General features: G+C 38.2%; 1 protein-coding gene across 1 annotated transcript in view; it reads left to right on the top strand.

Annotated features, from left to right (window-relative positions):
- Window positions 1-14,775, top strand: part of LOC143033701 (uncharacterized) — a 100,902-nt gene that overhangs the window by 82,006 nt on the left and 4,121 nt on the right. The window contains exons 6-7 of the mRNA XM_076199185.1: window positions 86-228; window positions 5,761-5,901. Of these exons, the coding sequence (XP_076055300.1) occupies window positions 86-228; window positions 5,761-5,901 (284 nt within the window). The remainder of the gene's footprint in view (window positions 1-85; window positions 229-5,760; window positions 5,902-14,775) is intronic.

Genomic DNA, 14,775 nt, shown 5'->3' with positions numbered 1-14,775 from the left:
AGAGATGGAGAAATTTCATTCCCTGTTTTCCCCACCCACTCAACTAACCTTTATCACTCTTATGTCACTGTGTCGTCTCCTGCAGATCGCCTTCAGGAAGAAAGTTGTGGTTTCTGGTCTCTACATCAAGGGAGGACAGTCAAATTTCATAAAGAAATTTCAGCTTGCTTTTCAATATGACGATGACTATATCTCCAACGTGACCAACACCAACGAATATAATTACAGGTGAAGGAATAATCAGGATGGGTCTCCTATACAGATTGGTTTATCAGTGAACTGTATACATGTTCTTATAACACTGGATAAGTATTCATAATGCTATTAAGAACACGGGTACGTGTGTTCACTTATGCAAAGTAGACCACTTAGAAATGCATGTATTCATAAATACATAGTCACATGTGTTTTACATGAATACATGCTTTTGATGTTGACACTCCTACGCTAATATCACGCACGCACATCCCAGATGCATACACACACGGTTAGAAGCACACAAATTCTTGCACACGCACATACTCGCTCACGTTTACATAATTACACGTCCACATTTATACACGTACACACATATACACGTACACATACAAACATAGACACGCACGAGTTTGGTCGAGATGGTCGTATTATCTCTTGGAGGAAAAGCAGAGTTAAAATAATGCCTTGAGGGTTAAAATACGTAGTGTGATAACAAATCCAAACGACAGTGAAAGGAAGGTGATCACCCCAGGAAGTGACTTTTATAGTTTCGTATTTTAAAATATCTCAAGTTTGAAAATGTAAATGATTCATCAAAAAAAAAAATAGAAAAGCCTATCAAGATTCCTATAAGGCTTGCAAATGAATCAAACAGGTGTGGAAGAAAGTAGAACTCACTATCACCACCAAACTCCTACAAAGTGGTAAGCAACCCGTGGTAGGGCAAATCCTATTAGTTGTGGTAAGCCGTTGAAAGTGGAAACATTGAAAGGAAATCTTCATAATAAATACTGAAACTCAAACTATCTAGAAGAAAGTTAAATAATGTAAAACACTTAACCAATAAAGCGCGGGTTACTTACCAGTTATAAGGGAGAAACTTGGACCAAACCACAGGTGAAAAGCTTTCTTTTAATTTGCTCGCCATAAACATTTGACCCCAAGTGTTTCTAAGCCTCGCTAAAGGTCTGTGCTTGTGAGTCACACACACCCTAGGCTCCCAAGTAAGCCCGTGTTATCATTACAATAATGAGGAAATTTATAAAAAGAAATGAGTGGTACTATCTCTGAATCGATCATGGAAAAGTATCATTGTTCTTGCACTCCAGGGAGCCTGTTCAGAGTACGACGTTGCCAATTTGACCACTAACTACATTATTTAACAAAGAATTTGTCCCAAGGAAAACAATAACTGTATCTTATATGTTTTTGCATGTAGAATCCAAAAATAGTCTCCAAGTTTTTCCATCACCCACAGTTTTTGTGTTCCACGGTAAGTTACGTTACGTGTGTTACGTGGGATAAATTTCAATCAAGCGGTTGGCAATACTGAGTTTGGCAACACTGCGTGAGATTGTTATATGTTTGGCAGTATTGTGTTTGAAGTGTTGGTATGAGGTTGTGTAATGCGCATTTGTGTGATAATAAGTTTGTGATATTGTACAGTAACGTACCCGCCATTCACCTTCCTAATACCAAGAAACTTTATAAACCACCCAGACAATTTTTGCTTTACTTGCAATGTATTGACATTCAAGTCACAAAGACGGTGTTTCACGCCATTGATAGAAAGGTGTTATGAATATTATTTTGGCTACAAATTGGGGGCCAGGATAAAAGCTGGGCCTCTCATGTGTGTTGTGTAATCTGTGTCAGGCTTCTCACTGCATGGGCGAAAGGTTCACGCCATGTACCTTTTGCCATTCCTAAGGTTTGGAGATAACCAAAAGATCATACTTCAGGATCCTACTTCTACATTATGTCAACAATATGACCTTGGTGAATTAAAAAGGAGGGATTGAATATCTACGGACAAGGTCATGACAGACGTACTACTTCAAAACAATTAGGTTATTTGCCAGGTCCGGCGTAGTACGGTGACAGAAAAAGTTAAAAAGAAAAATTTACACTTTATTAAACTATAAATTTAACCATAAGCTATAAATTTAATCATAAACTATAAATCTAACAATTTTGGCCTATTTAAACAACGGAAACGGAATTATGAAAGATGAAAATATGCAAATCAATGGTACAGTAAAAGGAAAATACAAATATGAAAACTTACTAAGCGGATTAAAAGACTCCGTGCATTTACTTATTGCTAAAACTAAGTTTAAGATAAAACGTCTGGTCACCACGCGTAGCACTGTAGTACAACAAAAAGGTTAACCAGAGCAACACTTAAAACAAAGGGGTTTACCTTAAACTTACGGAAGTTGGCAGCTTCCTCTTCGGTGAAAGAAGATGAAAAAAAGCCTCGAGAAACGGGTTGACCTTGTCTATATAGGCTCGCCAATTGACCTGATGGTCACTGGAGTCAGAGGCCGAAAGGTCAATAGGAAGTGCTTTCCTATCCCACTTCAACTGGTAGCTAAGAAGCCTAACACAGTTACAAAACTTAAAATTACACACACAAGAAATGCACGTAGCAAAAATAAAAACCTTAATACTAATCACAACATAGTAGAAAGGGTTACAAGAAAGAAAAACTACAAAGATGGCAACTTGACATTAAGCAAAGCACACATGTCCGGCCGACAATTGATAACTGTTGCCATACGAACATCATCTAAATAAAATCACAAATACATCCGTACGACGCAGCGTACGTCTTGACAAATGGCATCTGAGATTCAAAAAGGACCAGTTGCATGAAATCTGGTTACGTTATAAATTAGACATAGTAAACTACAAAGAAAGAAATATGACCACAAAGTGATAAAATAATACAACTTGGCAAAAAAGCTAACGGCGACAGCTACTTGACCTGAGAGCAAGGCCTTAACAAAAGAATGCCCCTGACCGTGTGTGTCAAACTACACAGCTGACAGGTGGCCGAAAAGAGGTGGGGACTGAGTGCTGGCCAACGACTGACCATCACTACAAAAAGAAAACCACGTGACATCGGGATACGTGACAATTACAAATATAAAAGGTATAATGTCAACATCCAAGCATATTGTAAAATATCCTAATTCATCATCTGATATGCGACCAGCACCTCACAGTAAAGACTTTCTTGTACCTGACCCTCCAAAACAAATGGAACTAAGTGATGATGAGTCAAGTAAAGAGGTAATGGAAAAAGAAGCAGAAGACATGAACTTTCAGCCAATATATTTTTCAAGTGAACTACATTTATTGAGTCAGGGAGATCTGAGTGATCTTGTGTTGGATTTAAACTTGTCAAAAAGCAATCTGAACTTCTTGCTTCCGGGTTAGAAGGCTAGGATCTTCACCACAAAGAATCCAAAGCTATTTGTTATCGTAAGCGACATTGTGGTTTTGAACAATTTTTCTCACTTGAGGATGGCGTGGTGTTTTGCAATGATATATATTCTGTTATGGAGGAACTTAAACATAAATATGACAAGAATGAGAGGCATTGTTTATTGACTCTTCAAAAGTGAACCTGAAAGCTGTTTCTGTTTCTTTGGCCCATAAAGCTAACATGAAGGAAACACATGCGATTATGAATCTTCTTTTGCAAAAAATGAAGTATGAAGAACATAAATGTAATATCTGTGGTGACCTGACCTAAATGTTGTGACAAGCTTACTTGGAATGCAGTTGGGTTACACAGAGTTTTGTTGCTTTCTCTGTGAGTGGTACAGTCGGGATAAGAAAAAATCATTATGAAAAGAATGTGTAGCCGAAACGATCTCTGACCCCAGGAGAGAAGAATGTTGTTAATCCTCCTCTTGTTGATTCAGAGAAAATTATCTACCTCCTTTGCATATTAAGCAAGAGTTGATGAAATATTTTGTTAAAGGTATGGATAGAACTGTCAAAGGATTCACATATTTGAAAAATAAGCCTCCTAGAGTATGTGACACAAAAATCAAAGAAGGTATTTTTTGTTGGACCACAGGGAGCTGATGAGACCAGAATTTTGATGAAGAGCTAAATGATCTTGAGAAAGCTGCATGGCTGTCATTTAAGAAAGCTTGAGCAGATTTTTTGGGGAATCATAAAGCAAATAACTATTCTGAAATCGCAAAAGAACTACTGACATCTTACAAGGCCTTGGGATGCAATAGAGCCTAAAAGTTTACTTCCTAGACCCTCACTTGGACTTTTTCCCTCCAAATATTGGCGCCGTCAGTAACGAGCACGGTGAGAGGTCTCAACAGGACATTCTGAACATGGAAATCTGGTATCAAGGGAAGTGGAGCTGTTCAATGTCGGCTGAGTACAGTTGAACACTAAAAAGGGATCTCCCAGAAGCAAAATACACTCGAAAATCATACATTTCTACATTTCAAAGGTAAGTTTCATTGAACTATCATCCTCACTTAATTCTTTAAAAGTTAATATGCTATCACAGAAAACTTATGCCTAATAGTAAAATTCTGAAAACATATTTAAAATCATCAGAAAAAAGTCTATCGAGTTCACCTCCCTTTGCTTGTGGGACAGGTATCTTAATCAATTTTGTTGACCAGTGTTATCTGACCGTCACTGTCACCTGTCTCCAGTGAGACCACGGAGTGGGGACAGGGGGAAAGCGCTTTTGCCACGTGTCATAAAACCGATCAGAATATTTGTTATAATCCCAAAAAGTTATATCTGTTGTACCATACAGCTTCCTTTATTATATACACAGTATATTTTAAAGATTGAATAGCACATAGAGGAAGTGTACTAAGTTTGATTTGGCAAAATGGCTCACGACGTATGCCACACCATGAACTGACTCCTTTGGGCGTAGGGAATCTAGTATGCCGAAGAACAATCTTCAGAAATCACTATGGTTTCCAACAAGTCCACGTGTTCATGAAGTTTACATCAAGTGCTAGATGAATATTAGTACTTCCTATTGGTACCTCATTTATGTCTTTCTGATACTGTAAGTAGTCTAAGTGTTATAGGATAAAGAAAACTTGTTTACATTTTGCGAAAGAGCCTAGTTGGAGTGGCCTGACAGGGCCATGGGATGTCCAATGAGTAAAACTGAATAAGTAAATAAAACAAATAGATAAATAAATGAATAAATAAAATAGATAAATAGATAGACAAAAAGTAATAATAAAAACGCCCTGATCCCCCTGAATCTTCCAAAGCTGTTCGAGAGTTATCGGGAGAAAATGATAAAGACTTACCCTCGTTACCACCGACATTTTCTCCCACCTGACGCTCCCGCACCACGCCACGCTACAAGACACAGCAACAAAGTTGTGGCCAACAGAGCGCCGTGGACTGATCGCTATAAGAACAGCGTTATTTTGTCTATAGTGTACATTATCAACTCAATTTAGTTTAGTCCTAAATTCAGCACAAATTGCATATTATCAATGTATCACTATATTACTGTTAACTAAACCAATTATATTGTTAATATTTTTTGTTATTATATATAATATTATCATTATTGTTGCGTCATTACTATAATTAATATCATTACACACACACACACACACACACACACACACACACACACACACACACACACACACACACACACACACACACACATTTTCCTTTTTGTTTACACACGGATTTAGTTTCTCATTTTATTTTCTTCTCTTAACTTCTTACCAGTACTCTTTTCATTTTCAGCCCATGGTACTACTCCGAAGACACGGAACTACATCAAACAAGATTCAAGAGCTGGGGAACCAATGCAAAGTATCTCTACGTCCGTCCCCATGCAGCAGACAGGGTCATATTGCATGTAAAAGACTACACAGGAGAGCCGAGGTGAGAGAAGAACACATGCCGAAAGTAAGGAAAGCTTTCTCGTCTACATTTTTTTTTTGAGTTATCGTCAAAGGAATACAAAGGATTACAAAGGCGGAGCATGCTGACAAGAGACCTTTTGATCCATATCTAGGTCGGATGCGAAAAAAAAAGATCATAATAATAATAGATAAATAAATGAATAAATAAAAACTATAATAATGTAAATAATAAATAAAAGACATAAATAAATGCATAGGTATAGTTGAATAAAAAACAAACAGGTAAATAGTAAATAATAATAAATTGACATATAACCAATAATACATGAGAATTAAGCAAATAATGATAAACAAATAGACAAATGACAACAAAAAATAATATAAGATAAATGATAACCATTACAGCATCTTGCTTAAGTGTTTATCTAAATGATTCTTAAAGCTTCGAACTGAACTACATTGCACTGCCTCTGCAGGAAGTTTATTCCGTTCATTAACTACACGGTTGGCGAAGTTGTTTCTACCCACTTCCAAATTGAATCTATTTCCGGACAGTTTGAGACCATTGTTTCTTGTCTGATTCTCATTCAGTGTGAAAATTTTGTCACTTTTGATGTCAATTCCCTTTAGAATTTTAAAGACCTGTATCAAGTCATCTCTGAGTCTACGCTTTTTTTTTTAGGGAAAACAGATTCATATGTTTTAGTCGATTTTCGTATGATTTATTTTTTTATATTTGGAATTAGTTTTATGACTCGCCGTTGTACTTTTTCCAGTCTGTCAATGTCTTTAATGAGATTCGGTGACCATACGGAAACAGCATATTCCAAATGTGGACGAACTAACGATTCATATAGCTTGTATGAGTGATGAACTTTTGAAGTCAAAAGATGGCGCAATCAGTCCTAGAATCTTATTTGCTTTCTCAGAGGCTGAAACACACTGCTTGGATGATTTGAGATCGTTCCTGATAATTACGCCGAGATCTTTTTCACTATTCATTTTTGTCAACGAATTTCCAAATAACTTTTAATTGTACTTATTTCTATTTTTACCTATGTGCATTACCCTGCATTTACTTGTGTTAAATTTCATTAGCCACTTTTCAGACCATTGCTGTAATTTATCTAAATTTTGAATATCTAATTGGTTTAAGTGATCATTTGGCATTCCGCACAGCTTTTGTATCATCAGCAAATTTGGAAACAGTAGATTTTAGTCCATGGTCTATATCATTTATATATACTATAAATAAAATTGGCCCAAGAACGGAACCCTGAGGAGCTCCACATGTAAAAAATTTCCATCTAGAAGTTTTCCATTTAAAACAACTCCCTATTTTCGATCATTCAACCAATTACTATTCCAACTTAATAGGCTACCACTTATTCCGTGTGAAGCTAATTTAGTAAGTAGTCTTTCGTGGGGGACGGTATCAAACGCTTTTGCAAAGTCTAAATATATTAAATCTATATTATATCTTTTGTCATAATTCGAGATAACTGTGTTGTAGAATTCGAGTAAGTTAGTCGAGCAAGAACGTTTCCGTCTGAAACCATGCTGGCTACCATTCATCAAACAATTACTTTCTAAATGATATTCGATAGCATCTCTGATTATAGTTTCCATCATTTTTCCTACGATTGAAGTCAAGCTTATAGGCCTATAAATATTTGGTTTCTTTTTGTCACCTTTTTTTGAATATGGGAGTAACGTTAGCTAGCTTCCATTTTCTTGGGACATCTGAGTATATGGTGGATTTCTTGAATTTTTTTTCTAATGGAACCACAATCTCATTTTTCATTTCCTTTAAGATTCTTAGATGCCAACCGTCAGGCCCTGGTGTTTTATTAACTTTGAGTTTCTCTATACACCTTTTAATTTTTTCTTTAGTTATATTTACCTTAGTGAGTAAGTTTACCCTAGACTTTTCACAGGTTTCAGTTTGAAGTTCACTTTGAAGTGTTTCGTTTACGAATACTGAGTTAGAATAATTGTTTAGAATATTAAACATTCCTTTATTTGAATATTCAAGTTGACCGTCAGCAGATAATATTGGAAAAATGTGATTCCTAACAACCTTTTCATCTTTAATGTAACTATAGAATTCTTTGTGATTCTCTTTGGATATATCAGCGATATTCATTTCGTATTGTCGTTTTTGTTTTGTTTTTCATTGTCTTTTTTAAATCGCTCTGTTTTAATACATAACTTTCATAGTCATTAGATGCGCCCGAGCACTTATATTTCTTTATAAGCCCGTCTCTTTTTAGTAATACTTTTTTCAGTTTCTTTGTCGAGCCATTTTGGGCGAGCCTGATTTGGGGGACGTCTGTCCTTAAATGGAATGTAACTATGAATCATCTTAGTGAGCGTATTTTGAAATATTTCCCACATCTGATCTACTGGTCTTTCGCTTAACTTTTCCTCCCAATCTGGAAGCTGAAGCTCCTGACGTAGTCCTATGAACTGAGCTTTACTGAAATCTGGTATTTTAGAAATACAAGTATCTATTCTCAAAAAATTTAGTAGTTTGAATCTATGTTGTGATCGCTATTTGCAATAGTTTCACCGACTTCTATATCGGATATCATGCTTTCGCGGCTAGTGATCAATAGATCGAGTAAGTTTCCATATCTTGTGGGCTCTTTTACATGCTCAACTAAGTAATTGTCACCAAGGAAATCAATCAAGCGACTACCTATATGGCCATGTTCAAGGGTCATCCAATCAATATCAGTAAAATTGAAATCACCCATTATCAATAAATCCCGGTTGCAGAAACTAGACAGTTCTTGAAATAACAGTTTGTCGTCAGTTAATGATAATGTCTTTGGTCTATATATTACACCTACATTAATTTTTTGTCCATTTGTTTGGGTTAACTCTACCCACAAACTATCATATGCATCCTGTTTCAGTTTTTCTAATCGAGATTTTCGCTTGTTAACATACCACTGTATTTCCTGAAATTTGTTCCTAATACTACGAACATTAAAGTACATGGTTTTAAGAAACTCGTGATTATTTCTTTTTGACACGTTTTGAGTTTCAATATCATGCCTTACATTATAATTTTGTTTTATATTGACACCTTGCTTTATATTGTTATTTGGTCCTTTATTGACATTCAGTGCCTCATAAACATTTCTCCCATCAAAATTAACATTTCCCCCCATCACCGACATCTGGTCGCTCACGGTCATCCGATCTCTTTTGTACACTTTGTCCCCCTACGTCATCGCGATTCACACCGGCCTCCCGTCGTTCATTGACATTCTGTCCGGCATCCCTTCCTAAAATCTTTTACTAGTCTTTCTTCACACATTCTTTCCATGTGTCCAAACCATCCTAATATTCTTTCATCAACCCTATCTCCCAGCTCCTTTTTCACCCCTGTTCTCCTCCTCACCTCCTCATTTCTCACTCTATCTAGCCTAGTAACCCCCACCATACTTCTCAGACACCTCATCTCAAACACATTCAAACTCCTTCTCTCTTCTTCTCTTATGTTCCATGTTTCTGCCCCATACAGTGCTGTTGGCACAATCACTCCTTCATACAGTCTCCTCTTAGCATCCATTCCCAAATGTCTATTCCTCATTACACTCTTTAATCCACCAAGGCATTTACTCGCTTCTCTCAATCTACATTCTACCTCCACCTTCAGTCCACCTTTTCCTGCCACATTTGCACCCAAGTATCTAAAACTATCCACTTCCTCCAGTCGCTCTCCCTTAATGTTCACTTCCAGTCTACTGCCACTTTCACCCCTTGTACATCTCATCACTTTACTTTTACCCACATTTATCTTCAGCTTTCTTCTATCACATACTCTCCCAAACTCTGCCACCAAATTCCTCAATCCCTCCTCCGATCCTGCCACAAGCGCAGTGTCGTCCGCAAACAACAGCTGGCTCACCTCCCACTTTTCTCCATTTTCTTTAACCATCTCCAGTCCCTGACCCACTACCCTTGCATTCACCTCTCGCACCACCCCATCCATGTATAAGTTGAACAGCCAGGGTGACATAACGCATCCTTGACGAAGTCCCACCTTTACCTCAAACCACTCACTCTCTCCATTTCCAATCCTTACACAAGCTCTACTACTCTCATAAAAACTCTTGACAGCTCCCAAAAGCTTTCCTCTTATCCCATAAATCTGCATAACTTCCCACAGTGCCTCTCTGTCTACCCTATCTTAAGCCTTTTCCAGATCCATAAAAGCCAAAAAAAAATTCCTTCCCCTTTCCTATAGCTTTCTCACATATCTGTCTTACCACAAAGATCTGATCTACACAACCTCTACCTGTCCTAAATCCACACTGTTCCTCACCAATTACTCCTTCTGTTTCTCTCCTAATCCTCTCAATCAAGATCATACCCAGTTTTATCATCATTCAATTTTAATTGTTTCAAATCCATTCATTCCTTAATTTCCATCATAATCTCTCTTAGTTTACTCCATGTCTTCTTAATATATCTGATAGTTCAATTGCATAGATACAAAAAAGAATAGGACCCAGTACGCTACTTTGTGGAACCCTTCTTGATAGATTCTGGGTTCCAGACAAGGAATTTTCTATCTGTACACAATATATTCTCCTTTCAATACAGTCCTTCATAAGTTCCATTACTCACCTTCAACACCAATATTTTCCAGATCTTTCACTAACAAACTATGCACCAAAGTATCAAAAGCTGCACTCAAGTCCAAAAGGATCAGAACACCACACTTTCCATCATCCATCAAAACAATCAAATCATTTATCACAGAACATAGTGCAGTTTCAGTTGAGTATAATTGTATATAAGCTGATTGTTCATCAGCCAAAACTTATTTTCGTCGTCAAAATTCTTTAAGTTGATCCAGAATTACACATTCTATCATTTTTTATAAGAAATATGAATTTGACACTGGTCTATATGAGTTTGAAAGTTGACTATCTAGAGCTCCCTTGATAACAGGTTTAATAAAAGCAACTTTTTTACTTTCTGGAAGGGTACCCTTCACTATGCATAGGTTGATTATTTTAATATAAATCTTCAAAATATTGCTAATCCTCAAGCTACTTTTAAAATCCGATATTGGATATGGATCTCCTTCAATGAGAATCAACTTCGCTTTACAAGAAATCTCTAATATAAACACAATGAAATCTAAATAATTTACTTCAGCGTTTATCGTAGGTCTGAGTACCATTACTTGATTTGAAACTCTCGATAACCTGCAGAACCACTCTTAATATCTTCCCATATTTTTTTTGTAAACTTCTCAGCTAATTCCTTGTCATTAAAACCTTCCGGTAACTTTTTTTATCCAGTCAAATCATCCAAAATTAAATATAGTTTACTCAGATCATTTCATACATTTTTAATCTTATTTGTGAAGAAATCACGCTTCCTGTTTTTAATACATGAATTGTATTTATTTTTCGCCTCTCTAAATTCTCTTCTAGCACTGCAAGTACGTCTTCTTAGCCAAAGACATTCAGCTCCACGTTTTTCCCTTTTTGTTGTTTTAGTTTCAGCCGTGGAAAGTTGATGGCGGAGATGTGTCTAGAAAGAGAGTTGATAATAGCAAATACAGTGTTTAGGAAGAAAGTCAAGCATAAGTACACATGGGAGAGGGTGGTGGATGGAAGGGTGGTAGATAGAGCGTTAATGGACTATATAGTGGTAACCAGGAGTATAGTAGGAAGAGTTAAGGGTGTACATGTTCTAAGGGGAGAGGGTTGGGGAATATCAGATCATTTTTTGGTGGAAGGTAAGTTGAGAGTGGAGGATAGGTGGAAAAAGACAAAAAGGGCAGAAGGTAGGGAGGTACTTAGAGTGAACTGCTTAAATGAGAAAGAAAAGGAGGAGTATAAAAAGAAGTTGAGAGAGGAGTGGGAGGGAGTGAAGGATAGAGTAAAACTAGGAGTGGAGGAGGAATGGGGATGGTTCAAGGAGGGAGTCATAAGGTGTCCAAAGATGGTGTGTGGAACAAGGAGGACGGGAGGAAATAGAAGGAAGGGTAGTGAGTGGTGGGATGAGGAAGTAGAGAAGGGTGTAAAAAAGAATAAGCAGGCTTTCATAGATTGGTTACAAATTAGGACAAGGGAATCGCACGAGAGGTACAAAGTGTAAAGCATAAGATAAAGGAGGCGAAGAGGAAAACATATGTGAAATGGGGTAAGAGTATGACACAAAATTTTGAAAGTAATAATGAAAATTTTTGGAGAGAAATTGAGAGAGGAAGAGGAGGCGAATCAAGTAGGAAAGAAAAGGTAAAAGGTGCAGATGGAGAGATAATAATGGAAGAGAAGGCAGTGAGAGGAAGGTTGCCAGAGTATTTTAGGGAGTTGCTAAACATGAAGGAGGATAGGGAGGGAAAGATAGTTGCAGTGGGAAATGCTAAGAAAATGACCGTGATGAGTGAGGAAATGGAGGAGAAATAAAGAAAGATGAAATGGGGGCAGTTGTTAAAATGATGAGAGCAGGTAAAGCACCTGGGTTGGATGGATGCCATGCAGAATATCTGAACAAAAAAGGAGGTACTACAACTGTCCCTCCGTTATGCTGTCCCCCAACCCCTTGCTCCTGTCCTGTACCATTTCTCTGAGTATTCATTTTCTGTGGTGGGGGAATTCCCTGTGGTGGGGGAAAAGAATACTGCAACCAGGTATTTCTATTTGGATCGTAAGAGGCGAGAAGAAAGGGACGGGGATTGGGACTAGGCACCCTTCTCCTTGTAGCTCCACAGGGGACATTCCTAAACGAAAAAGTAAAGGCATAAGAGGGTCTGGAAGTTTTCCGACCAGCACCCTAAGGTTTGGGTCTTTTAATGTGCGTGGATGTGGTACAGATGAGAGTAAAAGGGAGGAGATAGGTAGTATGTTTGTGAGAAGAAAGATGGATGTGTTGGCTTTGAGTGAATTTAAGTTGAAAGGGAAGGGTGAGTGTAAGTTTGGGAGTGTAAGTGGGAGGTTATCAGGAGTGAAGAGAGGGCGAGGGAGGGAAGGAGTGGCTATTCTAGTAAGTGAAGAGATTGGTAAACGTGTAGTGGAGTGGAAGGAGGTTTTCTCAAGGATAATGTGGATGGAAGTAAAAATGGGAAAGGAGATGTGGGTCTTTGTAAGTGCATATGGGTCTGGCAGTGAGAAGAGTGTAGAAGAAAGGGAGGCCCTTTGGATAGATTTAAATGAGTGCATAGAGGGATTAGGGAGAAATATCAATGTAATAGTACTGGGAGACCTTAATGCTAGGGTAGGAAATGGTCCAATTGATGGAGTGGTTGGGAAATGTGGAGTTCCAGGAAAGAATCGTAGTGGAGAGTTGATGGTGGAAATGTGTCTAGAAAGAGAGTTGATGATAGCAAATACAGTGTTTCGGAAGAAAGTCAAGCATAAGTACACATGGGAGAGGGTGGTGGAGGGAAGGGTGGTAGATAGAGCGTTAATGGATTATGTAGTGGTAAATAGGAATATGATAGGAAGAGTTAAGGATGTACATGTGCTAAGGGGAGAGGGTGGGGGAATATCAGATCATTTTTTGGTAGAAGGTAAGTTGAAAGTGGAGGATAGATGGAGAAAGAGGAAAGGGACAAAAGGTAGGGAGGTGCTTAGAGTGAACTCTTTAAATGAAAAGGAAAAAGAGAAGGAGTACAAAAAGAAGCTGGAGGAGGAGTGAGAGGGAGTGAAGGATAGAGTGGAGCTAGGTGTGGAGGAGGAATGGGGATGGTTCAAGGAGGGAGTCACAAAGTGTGCAAGGATGGTGTGTGGAACAAGAAGGACAGGAGGAAATAGAAGGAAGGGTAGTGAATGGTGGGATGAGGAAACAAAGAAGGCTGTAGAAGAGAAGAAGCGAGCTTTCACAGATTGGTTACAAAATAGAACGAGGGAGTCATATGAGAGGTACAAAGAAAAGAAAAGAGAAGTAAAGCAAAAGATAAAGGAGGCAAAGAGGAGAGCAGATGTGAAGTGGGGTAAGAGTATGACAGAAAAATTTGAAAGTAATAAAAAGATGTTTTGGAAAGAAATTAAGAGAGGAAGAAGAGGCGAATCAAGTAGAGAAGAAAAGGTAAAAGGTGCAGATGGAGAGATGATAATGGTAGAGAAGGCAGTAAGGGGAAGATGGGCAGAATATTTTAGGGAGTTGCTAAATGTGAAGGAGGATAGGGAGGGAAAGATAGCTGCAGTGGGAAATGCTAAGAAAATGACCGTGATGAGTGAGGAAAATGGAGGAGAAATAAGGAAGGATGAAGTGAGGGCAGTTGTTAAGATGATGAAAGCAGGTAAGGCACCTGGTCTGGATGGATGCCATGCAGAATGTCTAAAAAAGGAGGTACAGAGATGGTGGACTGGCTGGTGAGGTTATTTAATGTTTGCTGGAGAGAGGGTAGAGTGCCGGAGGACTGGAGGGGTGCCTGTATAGTTCCACTTTACAAGGGAAAAGGGGACAAATCTGAATGTAGTAGTTTCAGAGGGATTAGCTTGTTAAGTGTAGTTGGGAAGGCTTATAGGAGGATCTTGATTGAGAGGATTAGGAGAGGAACAGAGGGAGTAATTGGTGAGGAACAGTGTGGATTTAGGACGGGTAGAGGTTGTGTAGATCAGATCTTTGTGGCAAGACAAATATGTGAGAAAGCTATAGGAAAGGGGAAGGATGTTTTTTGGGCTTTTATGGATCTGGAAAAGGCTTACGATAGGGTAGACAGAAAGGCACTGTGGGAGGTTATGCAGATATATGGGATAGGAGGAAAGCTTCTAGGAGCTGTCAAGAGTTTTTATGAGAGTAGTAGAGCTTGTGTCAGGATTAGAAATGGAGAGAGTGAGTGGTTCGAGGTAAAGGTGGGACTTCGTCAAGGATGCGTTATGTCGCCCTGGCTGTTCAACTTATACATGGATGG

Source organism: Oratosquilla oratoria, chromosome 16 (assembly GCF_046742065.1).
Source record: "Oratosquilla oratoria isolate Oo_2021 chromosome 16, ASM4674206v1, whole genome shotgun sequence".
In the NCBI taxonomy this organism is placed as follows: domain Eukaryota; kingdom Metazoa; phylum Arthropoda; class Malacostraca; order Stomatopoda; family Squillidae; genus Oratosquilla; species Oratosquilla oratoria.
The sequence above is the reverse complement of the archived record's forward strand: the minus strand, read 5'-3'. Positions and strand labels throughout refer to the sequence as shown.